The sequence below is a fragment of the Acipenser ruthenus genome, chromosome 15, assembly GCF_902713425.1.
Source record: "Acipenser ruthenus chromosome 15, fAciRut3.2 maternal haplotype, whole genome shotgun sequence".
NCBI classification, from domain to species: domain Eukaryota; kingdom Metazoa; phylum Chordata; class Actinopteri; order Acipenseriformes; family Acipenseridae; genus Acipenser; species Acipenser ruthenus.
Genome location: NC_081203.1, coordinates 12420823 through 12445284, shown reverse-complemented (window position 1 = coordinate 12445284; position 24462 = coordinate 12420823). Strand labels below are relative to the sequence as shown.

The 24462-nt window shown below is 41.3% G+C and overlaps 1 protein-coding gene and 1 pseudogene across 1 annotated transcript; one reads left to right on the top strand and one right to left on the bottom strand.

The window, feature by feature from the left end:
• The first annotated feature begins 15560 nt into the window (after nucleotides 1-15560).
• On the top strand, nucleotides 15561-16467 carry LOC117422580 (myosin light chain 4-like). Its single transcript, XM_034037741.3, has one exon. The coding sequence runs from the start codon at nucleotides 15633-15635 to the stop codon at nucleotides 16242-16244; it is 612 nt and encodes a 203-aa protein (XP_033893632.3). The 5' UTR covers nucleotides 15561-15632; the 3' UTR covers nucleotides 16245-16467.
• Nucleotides 16468-22582: 6115 nt separating this feature from the next.
• LOC117422148 (myosin light chain 4-like) lies at nucleotides 22583-24117 on the bottom strand (annotated as a pseudogene).
• Between the last annotated feature and the right edge of the window lie 345 nt (nucleotides 24118-24462).

Sequence of the window (24462 nt, the reverse complement as noted above, 5' to 3'; positions counted from 1 at the left end):
GTTTGCGTAACCGATCAGTGTTATTTTCAGTGGCGGGGTCGACGATCTGTAGCGCAGCCATTATCGCCTTGAATCAATCGTGTGTCATGAACACCCTAGCCCATAAGCCATGATGTAAAGAAGCCGTGCTCCAATACTGATGAATGTCAGGTAACCGTACAATGCCCATATAAATTATGAGGCCAATAAATCACATTAACTCTTCTGGGGTAACTTCTTTCCAACCGGCTTGACTATTACCGTAGCTAGGTTTTTCTACAATTAAATGCCATCAGTGGGCATTTGTAAATTTGCAGATATCAGCGATGATATCCTGCGTGAAAGAGGAGGAAAAAAAAATCTATTTTGCTGGGTAAGCTGTGGTAGATCGAAGACCACGTGTAACCATGGGGATGTCAACTCCTACAGGACGACTAGGTCTGAAAGGGAGCGGTCTTGGTGCCTCGTGGGCTGCGTCTTCATATGTAAAGATACCTGGCGCTGCATCACTCTCTTCATCAACAAAGTGGAAGCATCAGGTGTGGAGGCAATAGTGTGGGCAAGAGTGTAGCGAGCGGGTAATAGTGAGTGTGTGGAGACCTGTCTTGTAACTAGCGTTCCGGTGCATTGAGATGATGTGTACAGCTGTGTTTGGTGGGCAAGGAGTGTGCATGGTCTGTGGTGACCATACTTTAAAAAAAGACAAGCAATTAGGAATACATACAAATCAATTAGGAATACATAAAAAGCTATTTTAAATATGCAAGAACACAAACAATGAATACTGTAAACAATGCACTTACTTGACAGTGGAAGTGCTGGGCTGGGGCTCATCTGGAATGGCTTCTTCCTCTTCATCTCTACCCTCTTCCATCATCAGCTCCTCATCCAGCTAGTCCTCCTCCAGTGAATCCATCCTCTCGTGGTCCTAAAGGAAAAGGGTGTTGATATCCGACATCAAGGGGCTTTCTGGTGGACATGCCAAAGCACTTTACAGGAAAAATACAAATTACAATGTCATAACAAAAACCAAAAACAGGATTACAAAATCACAAAAAACTATTTATCTAAACAAAAAAAAAACTAAAAAATGTAAATGAGGACTGTGAACAGGTGGCTTTGCAGGGGTGACGTCAGACCAGAAACACAGACTCAAAAGAAGTAAAGGCAGGGCAAACTGAAACACTACAGCGTTCAGTGCTTTATTAAACAAAACAAACAGTTTAAACAAAACAAAACACTTGGAAAACAAATGGCACGGGGGCCAAAGTAAAACAGAACAAAACACAAGTGATCTTCTAGAACAAGTACCTACAAGGTCTCAGTAAGTAGCAATCATCTTTCTTGTACTCACAGTATTGTTTCACCTTCCTCCTTAGCTCTCTCTCCCCTGACAAAGGTGCTCTCCTGGCTTTTATAGTTTGTGGCTGGAGCCCAATTAATCAATAATTAACAATTACGGCTCCAGCCACATTTTCACATGTATTTTGGCAGGGAGGAATTTAACCCACTACCTGCCGATTCAAAACACAAACGCAAACTCATATTAATAATAAAAGGAACAAATACATATATACATAAAAACAGTAATAAATCATAACAGTACAAAAATCTAAATTAATAAGAGGTGGGCACCCCGTCACAAGGACACATTTAATTTTTGACATATAAATATATGTACTGTATATTACTGGATTTTTTATAATTTGGTATCATGGAGAAGATAATATTTATACACAAAACTTATAGAAGTCAAAAATTCAACAGCAGCAGAAAATAAAATAAAGTCTATAGAAAAGCGAACGATATGGTGATAAAGCAGTAAATGTAAACATGAAATTAATGTGGCAACTACTTTTACCAAGCAAACAAATAAATAAAAAACGAATGAATAAAGATGTGTGCGTACTGTCAACAGAACAAGCCTCTTCTCATCCTTTCAAGCCTCTGAAGAAAAAGAACAAAAAATGAAATACTATTCAAGTTCTTATTTTAGGTATTGAATCTAAATGTGTATTGAATTATAATTTCAGAGACAATTACCTTCAAAAAGAGTACCTAGCCTTATTCAATGGCAAGGCCCAGAAACACTGATTCTTATTTTTGAGACATCTTGGAAGAGAGAGCGAGTCATCGGTGCTTAAGCACCAAGATTAGCATGGCTCGGCGCCAAAGGGAGACCGCGTTATTTGTGTTTCGCCTTATAACGAAAATTGGCTTTTTTGTTCCCGAAATGAATTACAACAGCCAAATTAATACTGTAGCGTAGTGTGGAAAATGAAGGAAGGAGACTGTCACAAAGACGGCCGGAGTGGGTGGCGTCAGACCAGAGCCAGGAAATAAATAAACAAAACGAGAGGTAGAGTTTGGTGAAGCTGAGCGAATCCTTTCGCTCAGAATTTAATAAATAAACAGAACAGAAAATAAAAGGTTTTAAACACAAATACAGGACACGGCACTTGCGCCAAAATAAACAGACAAACAAAACGGACTACGCAGACAAAACACGGTGAGCAGATTTAACTACTATTACTATTACAAATATTACCTCCGTCTCCTATCCCGTTCTCCACTCATCGAACACCCAACCCCGACTGAATGAAATGTGCATCTATATATACTGTTGTGCTGGGATTCAATTACTAATTAATTATTCACTTGAATCCCAGCACGTGAATTAATTCTGTGCAACCCATGCTCACATATTACATTTAACCAGCACATGAAGTGATTTGTGCCCTCCTCGTGCCTAAATACAAATCTACCTTTTTAAATCACATGTGAAACACAGACCCATTTATATCCCGTGTACCAATCTATACACCAACATTAACACACGCACGCAACATACAACACATAATATGCACACAGGGGCGGGGCACATTGCCACATATACCCCCCCCCCCCCCCGTGCAAAGCACACATGGCCTCAACGGCCACCTCCCCCCTTAAAAATCCAGAGGCTTCAGTGGGCCCATGGCTGGCCATGCTGTCAGCACCCCTGCCGGTAGTGGCACGGCTGACAGCCTGCTAGTCCACGCTTGCAGCGAAATTGCTGCAGAGGATGCTGGTCTCCTGACCTCTCCCCCTTTCTTCGTAGCCGGTAGCTCCCCTTGGTGGGGCTCCGACCACAGTACTGCCGGCAGCGAAGAAGCTGCAGTGGGAGCAGGTCTCCGGTCCTCCCCCACAATCTCCGGCAGCGAAACTGCTGCAGTGGGAGCAGGTCTCCGGACCTCCCCCACGATCTCCGGCAGCGAAACTGCTGCTGGAGTTGGTGGTCTCCAGACCTCCTCCCCCTTCTTCGTGGCCGACAGCTCCCCTTTCTGGGGCTCCGGCCACCGTACTCCCTGTGGTGGAGGTACGGGAAGCAGAGACAGCTCCTGCTGTTCTGCTTCTGGCAGTGGCGGAGGCAGAGGCAGCTCCTGCTCCTCTGCTCCTGGAAGTGGCAGAGGCAGCTCCTGCTCCTCTGCTCCTTGCGGTGGTGGAGGCGGAGGCAGAGGCAGCTCCTGCTGCTCTGCTCCTAGTGGAGGAAGCAGTGGAGGTGGCGGAGGCAGAGGCAGCTCCTGCTGCTCTGCTTCTTGCGGTGGAGGCAGAGGCCATGGGGCTGATGCTGGCCACTCAGAGGGAGGCTGTGGCGGTGCTGGCTCCCTCTGCTGTGGCGGCTGGGCTGGTGTGCGCCGTGCTCCCTTCAGCAGCATAAATAGAGGCTGCTGGGGGACACCAGCATCCTGCCCTTCTCCCCCCAGAAAAATTCAGGGGGTTGAGCCTGTAATTCCTCCCCTTCTAGCTCTTGGGACGGCAGCGATGGCTCCTCCCCCTTTAGCTCTCAGGATGGCAGCAGCAGGTGAACCAGCAGGCATGCTTCCTCTGCTGGTGTAGATGGGGACAGCAGGCATTGTTCTTCTGCTGGTGGAGGTGGAACCAGCAGGTAATCTCACCCTGCTGGCAGCTTGGGTCCTAGGGCTGTGGAAGCCCCGACTTCCCTCTCTTCGGGCTGTGGACGCACCGACTCCTCCCTTTTGGGCTGTGGACGCACCGACTCCTCCCTTTTGGGCTGTGGATGCACCGACTCCCCCCTCTTGGGCTGTGGACGTTCGGGCTCCCCCCACTCAGGCGTAGGACATTCGGGCTCCCCCCACTCAGGCGTAGGACGTTCGGGCTCCTCCCGCTTGGGCTGTGGACGCTCATGCTCCTCCCGCTTGGACTGTGGACGCTCAGGCTCCTCCCGCTTGGGCTGTGGACGCTCTGGCTCCTCCCATTTGGGCTGTGGACGCTCTGGCTCCTCCCGCTCGGGCTGTGGACGCTCTGGCTCCTCCTGCTTGGGCTGTGGAGGCAAAACCAGTAGGCATTCTTCCTCTGCTGGTGGAGACGGGGACAGCAGACATTCTTCCTCTGCTGGTGGACCTGCTACCTGGGCTGTTGTAGTTATGACCGCCTCCAGGTAGCTGAGGACCAACTCCACACCTTCCTCCCAGGTGCTTAGGGTCTGTTCCCTCTCATACGCCTCCCACCGCTCGTTGTCCATCAACCGCAGGAACCGGACGGCTAATGGTATAGACTGGGCCTCCAGCCCAGCATTTTCCAGAATCCAGTCCCGCAGTTTGATGGCGTCTTCTGCCATTTTTTTTTTAATCCAAATATGCGGTTCCTGCTCTGGCCTGAGTGCTGGAGGCGCTGTAGATCCCACGCAGGACACCACGTGTCACAAAGACGGCCGGAGTGGGTGGCTTCAGACCAGAGCCAGGAAATAAATAAACAAAACGAGAGGTAGAGTTTGGTGAAGCTGAGTGAATGCTTTCGCTCAGCATTTAATAAAGTAAAAGGTTTTAAACACAAAAACAGGACACGGCACTTGCGCCAAAATAAACAGACAAACAAAACGGACTACACAGACAAAACACGGTGAGCAGATTTAACTACTATTACTATTACAAATATTACCTCCGTCTCCTATCCCGTTCTCCACTCACCGAACACCCAACCCCGACTGAATGAAATGTGCATCTATATATACTGTTGTGCTGGGATTCAATTACTAATTAATTATTCACTTGAATCCCAGCACGTGAATTAATTCTTTGCAACCCTGTGCTCACATATTACATTTAACCAGCACGTGAAGTGATTTGTGCCCTCCTCGTGCCTAAATACAAATCTACCTTTTTAAATCACACGTGAAACACAGACCCATTTATATCCCGTGTACCAATCTATACACCAACATTAACACACGCACGCAACATACAACACATAATATGCACACAGGGGCGGGGCACATTGCCACAGAGACACACACAATTGGCAGGCTATAATTAACGGTTTATTGGGACGATTCTTCCTAGGCCACACTAAAAACAGCAAGTAACTGTCCCGTGCACTGTCTCAGTTCTGACTCCAACCAAACAAAGCCAAAGATGGTTCCTCCGTCCCTTGCTCCTGGCACGGCACTGTCTCCAATGTCCTCAGCTCCCTCATACTCGCCCCTTCTACAAATAAGGAAGACAATCACGGCCCTGAGTGTATCAACAGTGGTATTTTTCGCTTGGTATTAATCATCCACGTATCACCCATTTATTGGCCTATATCCCCATAACGCACTGCCTTCTGGCAGAAACTGCTACTTATCTCTAGGAAGATATGGCCGCACCTTGAGGTGACCATGCAGCAAGTTGGCTTCTGGAATTCTTTTCCCCCAGGGCCGTGTCTGCCTCCTCCCCTGCTTTCTGGTGCCTCTTGACAACAAGTGGACTGAAAAAGACAGTAACAAAGCTTCCCGGTTAGTGTAACAATGCGTCAGCTTGTTTACTTCCAATGGCAATTATAGCATACTTAGAATACATTATATCTTCATTTATCTTGAGTCAATGATACTGCATACTTCCCTGTTAGCCAGTATCACCATAACCAAGTCTCCCCGCTTTTACATTCCAATCGCAGCAGGCCTTTCTTTCTTCCTTTCTCTCCATCCCGTCTTAACTCGCTGCATCCATGTCGGTATCTGTATCTGTATCTGTAACTGCATCCGCATCTGCATCACTGCTTTTCATCTCAGTCCTTCCCAACAAACCCTGCTCTTCCTGGTTCTCTCCCGGTGTGCAACCCCAAATAAACAGCTAATGCGTCCCGTGTGCAACATTCTTAAGCTGTATTCCCCCCAGTTACCTGGGTAACCCGTCAGTGATTTAATATCACCCCACCCCACGTCACATTACAATCTATAGCTTGTGACATAAACATAGGAACTAACAGAACAGTATTGACAGTACTGAAAACACATTGCAGCTTCCATTATAAAAGGAAGATTGTACAGTAATCCATCACATATCCGACTGCGGTGGGACCAGAGTAAGGGCGGATATTAAAAAAGGAGGATAAATGAATCCTGTTTTAAATACCATTATACACAGCTGTAACATTGACTATATTCATACGGTGAACAGGATTTATTTACATATCAACACAATGAACAGCTTGGCGTGACACTACCAGCAATGGTTGCGCACAGGGCACGTACAGCACAGTGTACGAATACTTTGGTAGGCTCTGGATCTACAATATCTGAAATAATATTCTTTGTTCAATAATAAACTAGCATTGCTCAAGAGATTGATCACGGCGGATATGTGCCAGAACGCATATCCCTCGAGGTATAGTATAAGTGTTAGAATATTCTTTATTGTCAGAATCTGGGGAATTAGTGCCTGTCTGTCTGTCTTTTAGTATGTATGGATTTTACATGCTGTAAGGGAGCCCATAACTCTGTCCATTTTACATATTTATCTCTGTCCATTTTACATATTTATCTCATTTTGATGAGAGTGCACACTAAAATACATACCCAGAAACAGGATTAACTGGACAAAGATACACATCCCATAGACAAAACCAAGGCAAAGATGTTTTTGGTGATCTGAATGTGGAAGAGGGCCTAGCCTCTCTCTTTATTATTATTATTTATTTTTTAGCAGACACCCTTATCCAGGGCGACTTACAATTGTTACAAGATATCACATTATTTTTATATACAATTACCCATTTATACAGTTGGGTTTTTACTGGAGCAATCTAGGTAAAGTACCTTGCTCAAGGGTACAGCAGCAGTGTCCCCACCTGGGATTGAACCCACGACCCTCCGGTCAAGAGTCCAGAGCCCTAACCACTACTCCACACTGCTGCCCCTTTAGGAAGCCCCCCTCTTTAGGAAGCCCTCCTTTAAAGGTAAGACGCAGGCATCCACAGCCACTGAGGAGGAAGGTCATTGAAATGAGATCCTGAGGAAGATTAGTTTAAATGGATCGATTGTTGTAGGATTGGCTGAGGGCCTAGTCCTGACTCAGGAATCAAGAATAGCTTACAGTAAGCAGTTGGTTGGTCGGTATGTCTTAGAGTACAGTATTCAAAGTCAATTAGTAAAAGAATGTACTGCCAGCAGAATTTAAAATGAATGGAAGTGTTGTAAAACATTGTCAGGTGAAAAAATTTTTTTTTTTAATTTAGGATAAAGACAAGAAAACACTGGTCAGATATGTCTTGACTAACCATACACCCCTTACTAAAACAGAATAAATAAATAAATTAAAAAATTCCTCACACTGACAAACAGTTGGACAGGAATGACTGGTATTGCTGTAGATTATATTTTCCACATTATTGGTATTTCTATCAAGATACAGAATCCTATGAGTTTACTGCTTTTTTCAATTACAAACATACGGCCATGAAATGAGGTTTTAAGGTGGGATAAGTCAATAAAATCAATATTTGGTACAAATGTAATCTTCCTAGTATATTGCTTGTATAAAATAAGCCTCTGTGAGTCTACTGGTCAGACAAGAAGGAAGTCATACAAATCCAGTATCATGCTGGAAACATCAAAACATATTACAGCTATGGCCAAAAGTTTTGCATCACCTAGAATTTTAGGATTTAATAAAAATATTATATATATATATATATATATATATATATATATATATATATATATATATATATATATATATATATATATATATATAACACGGCCGCCACTCACGGTCATTCGTTGCCCCTTTAAAAATAACCTGGGAGACAGAAATTGAGTTTTAAAGCGCCAATGTGCTATTTTTTTTTTTCTGCCAATTGTGCGCCGCCCCCTGGGAGCTCCCGTCCACGGTCGGCTGTGGAATAGCCTGGACTCAAACCGGCAACATCCAGACTATAGGGCGCATCCTGCACTCCATGCGGAGCTCTTTTACTGGATGCGCCACTCGGGAGCCCCTGCAATGTGCTATTTTTAATAAACAAAATAAATCAAAACAAAACCTAATTCTGTTTTGAAGCCCTGACTAAACACTTGTAAGGAACCTAACTAATAAACAGGACAGCTAAGCTGTTTACCTGTTAAAATATAAACACACAGTTTAACAACACAGCAAAAGGCTTTCATACAGTACCTTTTTCATTACAACTGCACACACCTTCAATCAGGCTCCTTCACACAGCTGCTTTCTTTAAATACCCTGTACTGGGCTCAAATTTACAATGGTAGCCAGGTGCAAGTGATACTAATAATGTAATAATTAAACAAAATACACGTTTTTAGGCAGGGAGGATATTACCCCCCTCTCCGCTGAGTTACAATATATATTACAGGAACTGTGACAGAGTCTGTGAAAGATTATAGAGGGTAGATATATAGGACCGCGAATAACGCGTAGCTTGTACCCTCTATAACAAGTACAGAGGATGAGTGGCAGAGCAAAAGCTCTGCCTGTAAAGAAAGTATTGTGGTGTTATGTGTTTTGGTTGTGGTTGGCAGGGGTGGGGTTAATTCCTATCCCTGCCAAAAAAATGTAAGAATGTGGCTGTTCCCAAATGAGATAATTGGTGTCAATTGGGAACAGCCACAGACTATAAAAACAGAGCTTCCAGCTTCATTAGAGGTGTGTGATCACCAGGGAGCTGGTAAAAGAATCAACATTGGTTAATACTATAGGGTGATGCAACACCTTTGGCCATAGCTGTATGCCGTACCCTGGTATAATTCTTAAGCACCAAACCTAAATGAAGAGAAACCAAGATATTTGATACTGAAGTGTACAACTCCCATCCACACTTATTTTGCATGTCCCAGTACTTGCTGGAACACATCCTGCCTGCTCAACACTGGTTGTACACCTCACGGTTAAATAAGGCCACCCTGAGAATACACTACCATGGGTGGCTGAGACTGCCCATGAATGACCATGTAAGGACGTTTCCAAAAATAGCTTTAACAAACCCAGCCTGCTGTGTGTCTGAGTCATTCCAGGCAGCCTCTCAGGAATGTGACTGGACTGCCAGTCTTTTATTAGATCATGAGAGCCTTATCAAAGCCCCCAAAATGTCATCCATGATGCCAGATATGCTTCCATTTTCCCAGCTCCTGACAATTGCTGCAGCTGCTCCCCAGTGCTCAGTGGGTGGAGAAAAAGACCAGGCGGACCACCAGCAGAGAGGCTTCATTCCACACTAATCTCAGGGCTTTAGTACTTAGAGCCTGGCCTTCTCAACTGGCACATCACAGCATTGATGCAGAAATGCCAAGAGCAGTTTAGGTATTGTGTGGGCATTATTACTAAACCAATGTTTCTTCTTCCTCAGTTTCATGGTTGTTGCAGTTGCCATGGCTTGATACAGTGGGAGGTTTCTACTGTGCTTTAGTACTGTGCGTGTTTAATTAAATCCAGCCGGTTGACTTCACCCACAAGTTGTTTTCAGGACATAGTAGGAGCCCAACTGCACCCCATTATTTCCAACTGATACAAGAGTGAATTAATAAATACTATACAGTACATATTCTAAATCAAGTTATCACTAACACATTTCTTCAACAGGAAGATTTTTTAAGGGTACTGTGTCGTGATACAGTACAAAACAATGCAGGTACAGTACTGCATTTTCAAACGCATATTCAATTATGATGCAACTGAGATATGACCATTAGAAGATTTTCTACTATAGCTGGTAGGCAACACAGTGACATCTGAGGGTGATACCTTGCAGGCTGGGCACCACTATAATTGATTATAGAGTTTGCGGATTAAGTGATGAATACTCATTAGATTGTACGATTGGAACCAAAACGGATATCTTCAAATCTGCAGCACAGGCGTCAGATGAGACAAGAGTCAGAAATACAAACTGAACTATGCCTTTTCCATACTTATTGTATGCTTTCCTTGTTTTTTACTCTTCATCAGCATACTTATATGAGATGTAACATGCATAATTCTGATTTACTGTTCTTTTGCTTTGAAAGTATACCACTTGAACAGGGACGCTGCACCACTTGAACAGGGACGCTGCACCACTTGAACAGGGGACACTGTACCACTTGAACAGGGACGCTGCACCACTTGAACAGGGACGCTGCACCACTTGAAAAGGGGACACTACCACTTGAACAGGGACGCTGCACCACTTGAACAGGGACGCTGCGCTGTACCACTTGAACAGGGACGCTGCACCACTTGAACAGGGACGCTGCACCACTTGAAAAGGGGACACTGTACCACTTGAACAGGGACGCTGCACCACTTGAACAGGGACGCTGCACCACTTGAACAGGGACGCTGCACCACTTGAAAAGGGGACACTACCACTTGAACAGGGACGCTGCACCACTTGAACAGGGGACACTGTACCACTTGAACAGGGACGCTGCACCACTTGAACAGGGACGCTGCACCACTTGAACAGGGACGCTGCACCACTTGAACAGGGACGCTGCGCTGTACCACTTGAACAGGGACGCTGCACCACTTGAACAGGGACGCTGCACCACTTGAACAGGGACGCTGCACCACTTGAAAAGGGATGCTGCACCACTTGAACAGGGACGCTGCACCACTTGAACAGGGAACACTGCATAAAAAGCATTGCATTTCTATCATTTTCTATATGTGATTAGGCAAGATGGTTATTACGTATATTTAACACATCTTTTTCCTTGTGACACACAAATACTGCTTATTTCTTGTTTTATTATTCAGCTGATTTAGCTTCATACTTTAATCTGCAGAAAATAAACACACACTAAGTGCTATTGCAATTGAATGTGAAACAGATGAGCTTGACTTTTAAATGCAATTATGGACTAGAGATAACATTTAAAGAATATAAAAGATTCAGATGCCATTTTCATGTTTGTTTGGGTGTGCATTCACTCTGGCTCCATTAGTGTCTCATTTATTTGCTGGCTGTCATCTCACTGCCCTGTCTATGGTTTTCTCAATCCAAAATGTAATGTGCTCATCTGTAGAATACTTTTGCTCTATACATGTTTTGGTGTTTTATAAAAAAAAAAAAAAAGTGTGGTGAAAATCTTAAAAGTCTTAAAGCCTTAAAGCTTCTGAACCTGGGTTCCAAAGCAATACAGTCTACACTGCCGGCATTCCATTATTACCCCTTGCATCCCAGGAATGTGCTGTTGTTGTGTGCAAGCGTTTACCTAAAATGAATAATAGCAATGACATTAAAATAATTTAAACTAGGAGGGGGGTTAAAAACTTGTCTCGGGCCTGAAAATGTCTGTGGGCGGCACTGATTCTAAGCAGAAGCAACTATAGAGACTCATGTAGAACACACATATACGGCTAGTTTCACAGACCCCGGTTAGAACTAATCTTGGACGATTCAATGTTAATTTAGGTAAGGTAAGCCAATTAGAGATCAGGGTTGTAAAACTAACCGATAATAGGATATTAAACAATTAAGAAATTAAATATGAAGAAAACATTAATGGTCTACTGTAGCATATCCCTTTAATTCCTTTAAAATGTTGTTCTGAGCTAGGCATACATGAGGTGCACAATGGTGAATATAATGGGAAAAAAATGTGCATATTCTGGCACACAGACTTTACTATTTCCACCATATCATTACTGTCAAAACATAATGTATTACTTTACTGATAAAGCAGTATTACCAATCCATGTAATATTAATGAAGAAGATAATGCGGCTCACTTTAAAGCAGACAGCCTTTTTGCAAACCTGAAGGTCACAGCGTTTATGATGATGCAGCAGAACCATATACACAGCAATCCCAGAAAGGGATGCTTCGTGTGCTGGTCATCCTGCTAAAACAAGGGATTCTTTCTTACTACAGACACAGCACGGTGCTTGTCAGAAAAGGTTTACACAATTCACAGCCTTGTGGTTGTACATTAGTCTCTTCATTGGCATTTAGTTACATGAAGCCTGGATCACAGTGACTTTTACTTAAAGTATCAAGAAAAGCGTTTTTAGAACATGGAGGTTATCAACTGAACGATTTGCCATTATGTTCACGCATTAATGTGTATTAAAAAATAAATCCTCTGTGAGTGTGTTTTATTTTGTTAATAGTTTATTCTTATGTCTACTCCACATTCTCATTTCTTACATACCTTCTAGTTGTTTTCAATAGTTTATACTGATATATCACAAAACCAAAAGCAAGATAGGAGAGAAAAAAACATGCATTTTAAGGAAAGAAAACCTAATCCTAAACTTGTTACATTGGTCTCTTCTTTTAAAATACAATTTTCTTTTTGAGTCAAAAAAAATGGAACACCTGATTTAATCAGTGACGGCTTAGTAAATTGTAAAACTATAGTTGAGCATATAGGCTTGATTCAAAATAGAAGCAGAAAACATCATGATTATTTGCATTACTCTATTATAGCCTACACAGCTCTATTACCTGCTTAAATTACCAGACACATTCATTAAATCCATTACAGTTTGTGTTTGCTTCGTTATTTGGCCTTTGAATTCTGTATAAGGATAGCAGTGGTAATCTCAGCCTGAAAGTAATCAGATCAGCAGTGATGAAAATGAAAATGATTCGACTGGGCTTAGACCTGAAACACTGCTGAAGAATGCAAGGCGTGGGCGCCCCATCCAATTCAGATCAGCAGCACTATAACAAGCTGATTGGATGAGGGATCCATTTGTCACACAAAGTTTAATCAGTGTACTTCCAGAAAAGGAAACTTTGCTAATACCTTCTGGGTAAGCAGGAAGTACTGGAGAGATACAGAAGGGTAATAAGTGGGCTTGCTTAAGAATGAATTTGATATTACAACTGAAATAATGAAAATAAATAGTGAAACAGATGCTATCACAGTCCCTGTCTGTTGGGATTAGTCTGACAGCTTGAACCATTATCTTCAGATCGTCCGGGTGACTCACACACAACAGGATTGCCAACTAACTTCTGACTTCTTTCAGAAAGTTGTACATACTTTTAATGAAGCTGAAGCCTCAGAAATGATCCAGTCGACTACTGTGTGTGACTCCATCTCCAGACAAGGACAGTGAAAGAGCATACCAGTAACAAAACAAAAAACAATAATAAGTAATAAAAACATAATCTCAAAGCTTTACAAAAACAATTCTATGATTACAAAGCTAGAAGGTAAAATCGCTGCAAATTGATACATGTACAGTAAGTGAAATGAAAGAAGTTAATACATTAAAATGTTATAGATACAACCTGTGCAATGTTTGATAACCTTTACAGATAAGGGAACATAATAACATAAAATTATACAACTGAACATCGGTAGATATATACAAGAGATTGTGTTCCCTGCAAAAAACCCTTATAAAAGTGTGTGTGCTTGTCATTGCTGCAGCTTCTGACAGGAATATCAGTAAATAATAATGTTACAAAAATGTAAAAAAACATTAAACCAGATCCAGTATTGTGGCTGGAATGACTCCATAGAACTTTTGTATATATTATTTGTTTTCTAAATTGACATTATACTGGTAATTGCTGTTTCATGTGGGATAATGCATTGTACTTTATTTCATACATACTATACATTATATGTGCTAATCTTCAATATATTGTGCAATATGAACCCATATATAACAGGATATTATCCAATAAACTGCTATACATGTAGTGAGTGTGTGTGTGGTGCCCTGCGATGGACTGGTATCCTGTCCAGGGTGTAGTCTCGCCTTGCGCCCTGTGTATGCTCCGGCTCACCACGACCCTGTAAAGGATTAAGCGGTTAATGATAATAGATGGATGGATGGATGCTATACATGTATTTCTGTAAAGGAATGCTACAGTCGGGCTGTACAAAATGAAATGTTATTTTTAAAAACAGTATTGTATTGCATGCACAGACAAAAATTGCCACACTGCAAACAATTCTGTAACATTATACTTCGTACTTACTGTAAGTAAAAGAAACACTGCACACACTGTCTAAATTATCAGAGGATGCGAATACTGCCTTCCATATGTACATAACTGAAAAAACATCAAACCATATTTATAACCTGGTGACATCTACTGTATAGCATGGGCTAATGGCTCCAAATGCCTGGAAACGCTGTAAACAATGTGTCTGGCCCTGACACTTGTATTTTTACCGATCTGTTGTAGTGATGGCTTCTTTCCTCTCTTTGCTATTCAGTTAGTGTTCAGCATGGTGCGCATGTTCATGTCCTGAGACTGATGGTCTGCTCAAAGAATCCTCCATTTGGTGCAGAAAGCATCACACTTGACACGGAGGCAGCTTGGCAGAACCTCATCCCCTTGAGGGTGACTCACAGCATGACGCAGGAGGACGCCCGGCCGAATCCATACAAACCACTCCAGTACCCTAACTGACCCTCGCAGACATTGCTCCTGTTCAGTGAATTTCCTAAAAAATCCCATTCAAGCACATGGTCATAGTACCCAGTTTGAACACAGCATTACATGTATGGTTTGTTCCATATCAGAGCTGTAATATGTTATACTGCCATACACAGTAACCGCAATATATCCTATTTCTCTCCTAGGGAGCCTATTACAATCAGCCACTCAAGCCCCACTCAGCTTTATTTATAATTACTTTACTTTGCTTCTCTAGCTGTTTATACATGGATGTGCTTATGCATGTGCATTATCTTTCAGATAGAGTTTATATGACCCATGGGGGATGAATTTGTGATTTATTACCCTCTGTGGGGGATGGATATCCACATGGATTAGCATTTATATAATATGTGTATTAGCTCATGCCATTATGCTTTAGTCAGAAGTGTAGGGACATATTATTGAGATCTGTAGGAATTAGACATGAAACAAAGGGATCACACGCTGTACACCTCTTCTTAATGGAAACTCTTCATGGAAATAAAAAAATGTCTCTATGCACTTATAAATGATCTACACAGACTAGATGGGGGGGGCAGTGTTTTATTTTAGTGCAGTCATTGTACTTCTGAATAGATGAATGAATATTAAAAATATCTTTATAAAATGAAATTCTTACAGACTCCATGTGTATAGCCCATGGCCAAATTAAAATACCGTCCAAAACAGGAAAGCGAAAATGTTATGGATGATACTTTAGTGATCTAAATTTAACAGCATTCAGCCTGTTTCAGAGTTACTGAAATGCTAATGCCATTTCAGGGGTATCAGGAGTTGATAACACTAGACAATTGCCAAGTGATGGTAAAGCTATTTAAAGCTTCTTCCTTTTATAGTTAGTAACATTGTTTGTTCAGCTGGTATACACCCTCTGGTGTCAGGATGGAGTGGGTATAAAAGGTGAGGAAAGCAGTTCAGTCCTTTGTGTTTTGCAGCTTTCTTTACCAAGTCACTTGTGCAAGCTCCTTGGAAGAGATATCAGCACCATGGCTCCCAAGAAGGCAGAACCCAAGAAGATTGAACCCAAAAAGGTTGAACACAAGATGGAGGCAGCCAAACCTGCTGCTGCTGCTGCTCCTGCTCCACAGCCAGAACCTGAAGCTCCCAAGGAGCCTGAGTTCGACCCCAAGAGCATCACAATTGAATATGCTGCCGATCAGATCGAGGAGTTCAGGGAGGCTTTCAGCCTGTTTGACCGAACCCCGACTGGCGAGTTGAAAATCTCCTACGCTCAGTGTGGCGACATAATGCGTGCTCTAGGACAGAACCCAACCAACACTGAGGTGTTGAAAGTGCTCGGAAAACCCAAACCAGAAGAGATGAACAGGAAAATTATGGATTTCGAGACCTTCCTCCCCATGCTGCAGCACATCTCCAGGTCCAAGCAGCAGAGCAGCTATGAGGACTTTGTTGAGGGTCTGCGTGTCTTTGACAAAGAAGGCAATGGCACCGTTATGGGCGCAGAGCTCCGCCACGTGCTGGCCACTCTCGGGGAGAGGATGACAGAAGAGGAGGTGGACCAGCTTAAGGCTGGTCAGGAGGACGCCAATGGCTGCATTAACTATGAATCCTTCATCAAACACATCTTGTCTGGTTGAAATAAAGGACTTTGCCTGTGACCAAGCTGAAAGAAAGCAACCTGAAAGACTTTATTGAAACCTGTTTCTGTGACTATTTGTTTCATCTTTACATTTCCCAGATGCTGAGCGCTTATTAACAAGATTTATAACCAAAGATGGCCTTGTGGTCAGAATTTTTGCCCCGCTGTTTTCTATAAAATGACTCATAAATACATTAAAGAAAGTTCCTCTTTTTGCCTAATTTATCATTTTTGTTTCATTTGTTTAATTAAACAAAACAGACGGTAAACGGGTTTTATATATATTTATATACCATTGTAGCAGAAACACAGATTTAAACATCCAGTAAAACATAGTGCTTGTTTTTATTTTATTTTAAACAAAATGCATTCATGCAGCTTGCTTCTTTAGTCTCCTTTAGCTTCAGGAAAATAAACAGTGTTTTATTTAAAACTTAAGTGTTCCTAGTAAAATTGCCCGTAATTGCTTTGAAATCTGCCTTGAGAATGACAAGATGAAATTCGAAAGGTGTATGTCCAGGTCTTTTTCAGGTAGCTGGTGAAATTCCCTCGTTTCTCCCACTGAATGTAAATATGACATTGTGACTAATGGTGTAGTTTTAAGTCTTAAAGTACTGGAAATATAGATTTTTCTTAAAACAAATTATACAAATTCATGTTTTATTTGTGCATTGGACTTGAGGTAACATTTAATAGGTAATGAATGTGCCTCGCATGCGACTTTTAGGCTACTCCCTCTTGATCAGTGCTGCCAGATTGGCGGTTTTCCGTATCTAGCGGGTAAATATTGTCTTTGGTGGTTTGGTTACTTTTTGGCTGTTTTTATCATGCATATTTTTTTCTATTCTTTTCAATTGTGAGGTCGTCACCAGCGCAGAACTTAAACCGCCACTGTCTTTTTTCTAGAGCTCTGATTTAAATAACATTACGAATCACACAAAAGCTCAGTTATTTTTTATTCATCACCAATTTAAGACCTGTATCAGTACAATTTTAAATGTTTTTACATGTATTTTTAAAGTTCTGGACAATTTAATTTTACACTACATTCTGAATATCTTTTTTTTCCCCTGGCTCTACCGCATTTGATCTCATCAGATACAGCGGTTCTGTTACTGTAAGCTGTGAGAAAAAAACAAGCAAAGAAGATACATAAATAAATAGTTTATAACATTACTTAGCAGTGTTTTTTATTATTATTTTAAATAAATGTGTAGCACTTATTTATGCTTTTGTAGTATATATTACATCTTAAAAGCAAGGTCTGTCGTTCATTCCAAACTAGGGTGACCACCTTTTCAAAATGCAAAAACGGGACACCTGACATATTTCATAACAGTATTTCAAAATGAAATATCAACTTATCAACTTTGAATGCTTCTTAATAATGTTTTCACTTCAGTGTCCAATTCTAAAATCTTTTCTACATAATGTATAAAAGACTCTTGTTGAATGATTTGCACTTTCCTAATCCATGTGTGTGACCGTTATAACCCATTCCTCTCTGAATTTACACAGGCGTTTCCTCTTTTTCTTTGGTGGACTAGGCCTTATAGGGTACTCCTTCTTTTACCGATGTATCACAATCAGTGTCATTATTTCCCATAAACTGTGAAATTAAAATATTCTATGAATTGTATTTTGTTTGCTGTTGCCAAAGCAGATCAGTGTCAGGCTGTTGGGGAACATGTGATGTGAATGTAAGTCACATGATAGTGAGAAAACCAGAAACTTTTATTGTGTATACATCCACAGTGTAATATAGTCCCAAATTTAATTTAATTTAATTCACTGTTCGCTTATTAAAAATAAATTGCACATGTTTGTTTATTGTGAATTTCTGCATCGAAAATGCCATCTCACTAGAAATTGGAGGACTGAGTACAAGCTGTGATGATGGGCGGAGTTTCAAATGACACTAAGTAAGGAGAGCAGCTGCGATCTTGAGGTGAGTTTGTAAACTCATTATATGTGAGGCACACATATTCTAGTACATTTTCATCCTTTTGGATGTCAAAAGATGTTTTTGTTAGTTGTCGGACACCCTCGCGTCCAAGTCGTGCCAGATTATCTGACCGCGGTGTCAGGGGACAGTACCTCAGTTTCCCACAGACACTTCAAATCCATGCCGGTAATTCGGGGTGTGGTGTCCTGCCTTATCTTTTACCTGCTTTTCTAAGAGTTTTCCTGACTGACAGGAATACATTATTGCTGGTTTTAAACTCGCTGTCAGCAGAGATGTTAAAACTTCTACTGTTAAAATATGTATTTAGTCCAGCTCAGCATTATAAAACTGGAGACTGAATACTCCTCCCCAGCTGAACGTGTTGAACTGACATAAAATTCCCTTAATGTTGTTGAGATTTTTTGGACTTATTTCCATAAAATGAATGTACATTAACCAGCACATGCTGTTTTTTTGTGTGTTTTTTTCAATCTTTCTTTTCTTCTATTTCATTTAGCTGTTCTTCATCTACTGTTATGTGTCTACTCTTGCTGGCACACTTATTTTATTTATTTATTTATTTCAGAGGGACTGCTGTCTTCACTCAGAAAGTTGGTGTTGTACCAGTTATCTGGAGTTTCATCCCCAAATATATTAAAGGAAATAGGTGAAATGCCACTCATTTTTGGCTGTGGTTCTGTAACTAATAACAAATAAAATTGCAGTTTGTCATGGAATTTAGAATGAGGTGGTGCATAGTGGTTTATTTAGTGTGAAGCTCATTAGTATGCAAGCTATGCTATACACTATATATATATATACAGTATATATATATATATATATATATATATATATATATATATATATATATATATATATATATATATATAAGGTGTCGAAAGCGTTCCACAGGGATGCTGGCCCATGTTGACCCCAATGCTTCCCACAGTTGTGTCAAGTTGGCTGGTAGTGGATCTCTACTCCGAATAGCTTGTTCCATCTCATCCCACAGATGCTCAATTGGATTGAGATCTGGTGACTGGGCAGGCCACTGCAGTAAGCTGAATTCACTGTCATGGTCATGGAACCATTCCTGGACAATCCTAGCCTTGTGGCATGGGGCATTATCCTGCTGAAAAAATCCATTAGCAGATGGATACACTGCTGCCATGAAGGGATACACCTGATAGACAATGATGTTCAGATATCCTGTGGCATTCAAACGTTGCTCCACTTTTATCAAGGGGCCCAATGTGTGCCATGAAAACACACCCCACACCATCACACCACCACCACCAGCCTGCAATGTTGACACGCAGCATGATGGATGCATGTACTCATGTGGTTTTCTCCATACCCTAGTCCTCCCATCAGAGTGAAACAGCAGGAACCAGGATCTATCAGACCAGGCAATGTTTTTCCAATCCTCCAGTGTCCAGTGTTTTTGTTCCTTAGCCCACTGCAACCACAGTTTCTTGTGTTTTGCTGAAAGAAGTGGAACTCTGTTAGGTCGCCAGCTGCCATACCCTATTCGTGTCAAGGTACGACGAGTTGTGCATTCTTTTATGGGTCTTTTGGCACCAATGTTGTACTGGACTGTCAGTTGACTAACTGTAGCCCGTCTGTTGCTCTGCACAATTCATGTCAGCCTCCTTTGGCCTCTTTCATCAATGAGCTGTTTTCGACCACTGACCTGCCAGCTGTCCTTTGGGTGGTGGACCATCCTTGATACACATGGGAAACTGTTGAGCATGGAAAACCCAGCAGCGTTGCAGTTCTTGACACACTCAAACTGGTGCGCCTGGCACCTACTACCATACCCTGTTCAAAGGCACTTAAATCTTTTGTCTTGCCCATTTACCCTCTGAATGGCACACATACAGTACACAATCCATGTCTCAATTGTGTCAAGGCTTATACAGTATATATATACAGGATTTATTTTACAAATAAATAAATAACTGAAAATAATTCAACTATACCCAATATGAAGGTGTGTGCACAGAATAGGTAAAAAGTTTCATTTATGCAGGGATGAGGAACTTGAATGTCTGTATGTGAAAGGAAAAGAAAAGAAGAAAAGAAAAACTTCCCACGCACGTTAAGTCCTTTAATGCAACTTTTTTGATTGTAGAAGGAATGACTCAACATACTTATATTGTTGTGTTTCTCTATTGCTGTCTCCTTGGCTGTAGGATAAAGTTTATAAAACATACAGTACCTTGCAATGGCTAAGAGATAAAGTTAATTAATGAGTTATGAGTATATCTACCAACCTTATTTCAGTTCCATTAGCTCAGTGGAAATATTCCCTTTCAAAAGCCCATAGGTTCAATCCCAGTTTATTGTGCTTGTCAACCAATTTTCTTTTTTTTTCTTTTCTTTATTTCTATGTATTTATTTGTTTTATAACAGATCTTGTATCCTCCAAGAAAAAAATTAATACAATTTGGAGTAGAATAGATTCTATCCCTGAGGTAAACAATATATGGTAATCATTTGTGTATTCAAATATTGGTTGGGTCAATGGCATAGATACCGAGGCAGAACTTCCCATAAACTGAGTTTGTAAAGCAATGGAGAGACAGTCCCAGCACTAGACGACTTTCTCAGAGCTACGTCACTAAGTATTTCAGTCAGCCAACATCGCTTGTGCATGCATCAACACTCCTCCACCTCCCCCTTTTTCCACCCTTACAGCTGCCCCTAGGCTTACATGAGGGGGTTTCTGTTTGCACTAAAATTGCTACTGGACGATCATCCCACTAAAGCCAGCAGGGAAGACACCAAATACTGACTCAATATGCTATGTAATTTTCCTCTTTTCCATTTTCCATTGTATTTACAAATGTGTTCATTAAATCATTTTCTACTAAATATCTGAGCCATTTGTCGTGATCTCTAAACAGCTCTGCCAGCACATCCCAATCCTGACCTGAACACCCCCTGCCTGCCTGCCTGCCAGTCTTGGGTCAATTGTGACAAATTGTGAGGTGGTTTTGTGATGTGCTCTAAAGCCCACTGGGAGGATGTTGAGACCACCAAATGTATTTCATCTGGGTCCTTCCAACACGGAAAGAAAATATATTTTTTATGAATGGGAAACATGTGAAATAATTAATAATATATTTATAACTTACCATATATTTTCAACATATAAAATAAATATATGGCTCACAGATTAAATTATATTTCACGGGGCAATGGTGAGTAGTAAGTGTAGTGCTTCATGACAGCTCGGGGAGCGCCATGATACTTGAAGGGAGTTAAAGAGATAGAACAGGAGTCTTGCTCTCGGCGATGGAGAATCTTATTGACGAAGGCTGGTCCGGCGACCCAAGACCCGAAAACACATAGATAGAATCCCCAACTCTGCGGAGAGCCACTTACGTTGTGGCTTGGGAATGGAGCTACCCATAAGGGATTGAAGGGACAGAGGACCTGACTCTCGGAGAGCTGCTGCAGCTGAGCGACTACCCACCGGGACCGAATGGACCTCCGAAGGAGAGCCTTGAAAGGAAAAAGTTAGAGAGACTCGGGATCGTGGAACAGAGCTTACAGGAGTCCTGGAGCTAGAGAGAAAGAAGTAGATAGATTAGAAAGAGACTTCGTGTCGACAGCTGAGCAAGAGAGAGAGAGTCTAGAAATTAGAACAGGGAAAGCGCACAAGCTGCGACAGGATGTAAAGTGTGGCCGGGGGTCCCCTCTGGCCCGACGCAGAACCTGCAGCTTGAAGGGCGTATCCCAGGGAGGCCGGGGAAAGTGAGCCTCACTAACCCCCCAAAAATTGGCCCCCCGGTCCCCCACAGAACCACCTGTGACGATAGAAAAGAAAAGACTGCAGCCACTGCACAACATAGACTTAAGTGGGGGAAAAAACAAGAGACAAGGAGAAATATATATTTTAAATACATAAAACATATATTTACCATATATCACATATATTTTTCATATCTAGAAAAGGGGCCAATTGCCAATTTTGGTGTATGAAAAATGTATAAAATATCTTGATAATATGTTTTTATTATATTCCATTTAATTCAAGAATGATGTTGGGAAAATATAAGATTCATACATTTCTTATTATATATTAAAAATATATTTTTTTGTTCCGTATGGGTGAGTCGGATGCAACAAAAACAAATTAAAAAAAGAATATATGTAGATGTTTTTGAGATGTTTACATACAGCACTGGGCTTTTGCTAAACTTGGCTGGACAAAATATGTGCCCAAGATCATTGAAAACTAAATAAAATATGAGATTTTTGTCCCAAGATGGTTAACATACTGCATTCAATTTTATCGCATTTTAAATGCAGAATGTAAGAAATCATGTACTCCAAATTGTTATTAGCATATATGAAAAAAAACCCCTCAAACTTAAGAATACTAAATTAAAGAATTATTTACTTTTGTTTTAGTAGTTTTATTGGATGCATTTTTCTTTTCTGGAGTAAACAGCTTTGAGAAATTGACCCTTAACATTTTAGGGACAGCTTAAAAGGTTTGTTTTTAAACATGAATGTAGCAGTACCCACAGTCTACATATAGGAGGAAGTTTGTGCCGTAGAGCAGACATGCAGTAATTCTACCAAGGGACAGAGAGTGGTATGGCTGACATTTTTTACATAGCAAATTATAAAACAGTCAATTCAAGATGTTCCGGAGACAAATAGTGCTAATAGTGAGCACCGAGGGACATGCTAAACATACCACTTGCCTTTTATTATATTACAAATGAAAAACCACAACAGTTTTAAATGAAAGGACTGAATACAAAAAGCCGACAAAAAGCACAAAAAAAACATTTTAAGTGAGGATCCTGCATTGGAAACTTCAACAAAGTAATTTAATTGAAAAACAATACTTAGACAGAGACTTGACCTGGTTTTACAGTCACAGGCCAGAACTTCAGTATGTGGCAAAGCAGCTAGAGCAGTCTCAAACTATTTTAATCTGAAATAGTACACATTGTACAGAATATAAACTGAACAATGGCAAATACCAGCTTATTATAGTCTTTTTTTCTATATCCTTTTAAATTGGTGAAATACTGCAATCAAATAATAATACCATAAAGTAGAACATGGTGATTTTTTTAATTTAATTTCATGCAAGGTTTATTTTACAGACATTGTGATGTGAGTGATATATCCATACAATTGTTTGCAGTAATCACAGTCACAGTAACTGGTTTTGTTCAGATCTTTGAGGTTGCACTCTTCCTGTGTGGTCAAAGGCCTTTGCAAAGTTTGTTTCAACCAGCCAAGATGTGTTTGATGAAGGATTCATAGTTAATGCAGCCATTGGCGTCCTCATGACCAGCCATAAGCTGGTCCACCTCCTCTTCTGTCATCCTCTCCCCGAGAGTGGCCAGTACGTGGCGGAGCTCTGCGCCCATAACAGTGCCATTGCCTTCTTTGTCAAAGACACGCAGACCCTCAACAAAGTCCTCATAGCTGCCCTGCTGCTTGGACCTGGAGATGTGCTGCAGCATGGGGAGGAAGGTCTCGAAATCCATCATTTTCCTGTTCATCTCTTCTGGTTTGGGATTGCCGAGCACTTTCAACACCTCAGCATTGGTTGGGTTCTGTCCCAGAGCACGCAGGATGTCGCCGCACTAGTAGTAGATTTTCAACTCGCCAGTGGGGGTTTGGTCAAACAGGCTGAAAGCCTCCCTGAACTCCTCGATCTGATCGGCAGCATATTCAATTGTGATGCTCTTGGGGTCGAACTCAGGCTCCTTGGGAGCTTCAGGTTCTGGCTGTGGAGCAGGAGCAGCAGCAGGAGCAGGAGCAGCAGCAGGTTTGGCCGCCTCCTTCTTGGGTTCAACCTTTTTGGGTTCAACCTTCTTGGGAGCCATGGTGCTGAGATTTCTTTCAACAAATTTGCACAAGGGATAAAGAAAGCTGCAAGACACAAAGGACTGAACGCCTTTCCTCACCTTTTATACTCACTCCATCCTGACACCAGAGGGTGCATACCAGCTTGTCAAGCAATGTTACTTACTATAAAAGGAAGAAACTTTAAATAGCTTTACCACCACTTGATAATTGTGAATTGTTAACATGTCCTATCACCTCATTGAGTTGACAGCCCATTGAGAAATGCCTTTATGAGATAATTTGTTCCTAGTATTTGTGTAGTTTTACAGTTGTTCAAACAATGGCCTATGAAAGAAGGTCAGACAAAGAGGAACGTTATCAAAGAGAAGCAATACTTGAGCATTTACATGTTCATATGTAAATATTATTATTATTATTATTTATT

Coding starts and splice junctions, on each gene's coding strand:
- LOC117422580 (XM_034037741.3), top strand. CDS start 15,633: ATGGCTCCCAAGAAGGCAGAACCCAAGAAGATTGAACCCAAAAAGGTT.